The sequence below is a fragment of the Bison bison genome, unplaced genomic scaffold (genome assembly GCF_000754665.1).
Source record: "Bison bison bison isolate TAMUID 2011002044 unplaced genomic scaffold, Bison_UMD1.0 scf7180017847913, whole genome shotgun sequence".
Classification (NCBI taxonomy): Eukaryota; Metazoa; Chordata; class Mammalia; order Artiodactyla; family Bovidae; genus Bison; species Bison bison.
This window is the reverse complement of record NW_011478486.1, coordinates 1-503: the sequence shown is the minus strand read 5'-3', so window position 1 is coordinate 503 and position 503 is coordinate 1. Positions and strand designations below refer to the sequence as shown.

The 503-nt window shown below is 66.6% G+C and overlaps 1 protein-coding gene across 1 annotated transcript; it reads left to right on the top strand.

The window, feature by feature from the left end:
- Positions 1-58: 58 nt before the first annotated feature.
- On the top strand, positions 59-496 carry LOC104991677 (cancer/testis antigen 47B-like; the record flags this gene model as incomplete). The annotated part of the gene is made up of 1 exon (XM_010844251.1): positions 59-496. A coding segment is annotated over exon 1 (438 nt), but the record flags the coding sequence as incomplete, so codon positions are not given.
- Positions 497-503: the final 7 nt, after the last annotated feature.

The following is a 503-nucleotide window of genomic DNA, read 5'->3' as shown; positions in this document are numbered from 1 at the left end:
GCCACCACCTGCGCCATTGCCATCGTCGCCCGCCCGGCTGAGGTAACTGCCGGCTGCCATGTCTACCACGGGGGATGGAGATCTGACCCCTGGCGGGCAGGAAGGCCCAGCAGGTGCGGCAGGGACCCAGGCCGGAGCCCACGACGGTGTGGACCGCGACTCCGAGCCTCGCAGGGGTGACTCCATGCCTGAGGCTGAGGCGGGTGGAGTCGTCGGGGCCTCAGGAGGCCCGAGGGAGGTGGCCCTGGAGGGCGGGAACTCTGAGGAAGACTCGGACATCCAGCCGGCCGAGGAGGGGGAGGAAGAGGAGCAGGCGCAGGGCGTGAACCGCACGGTGCACTCGCGACACTTCTCCATGACCCGCTACCGCTTAACGGTCCTGACTCAGAGGTACCCGATGCTGAACTTTATGTACAAAAACCACATCCTAGTCCCGCCAGAGGACGACGACGTGTTGGTCCGGCACCAGAACCGGCCGCGCTTGTCCAACCTCAGCTCAGCCA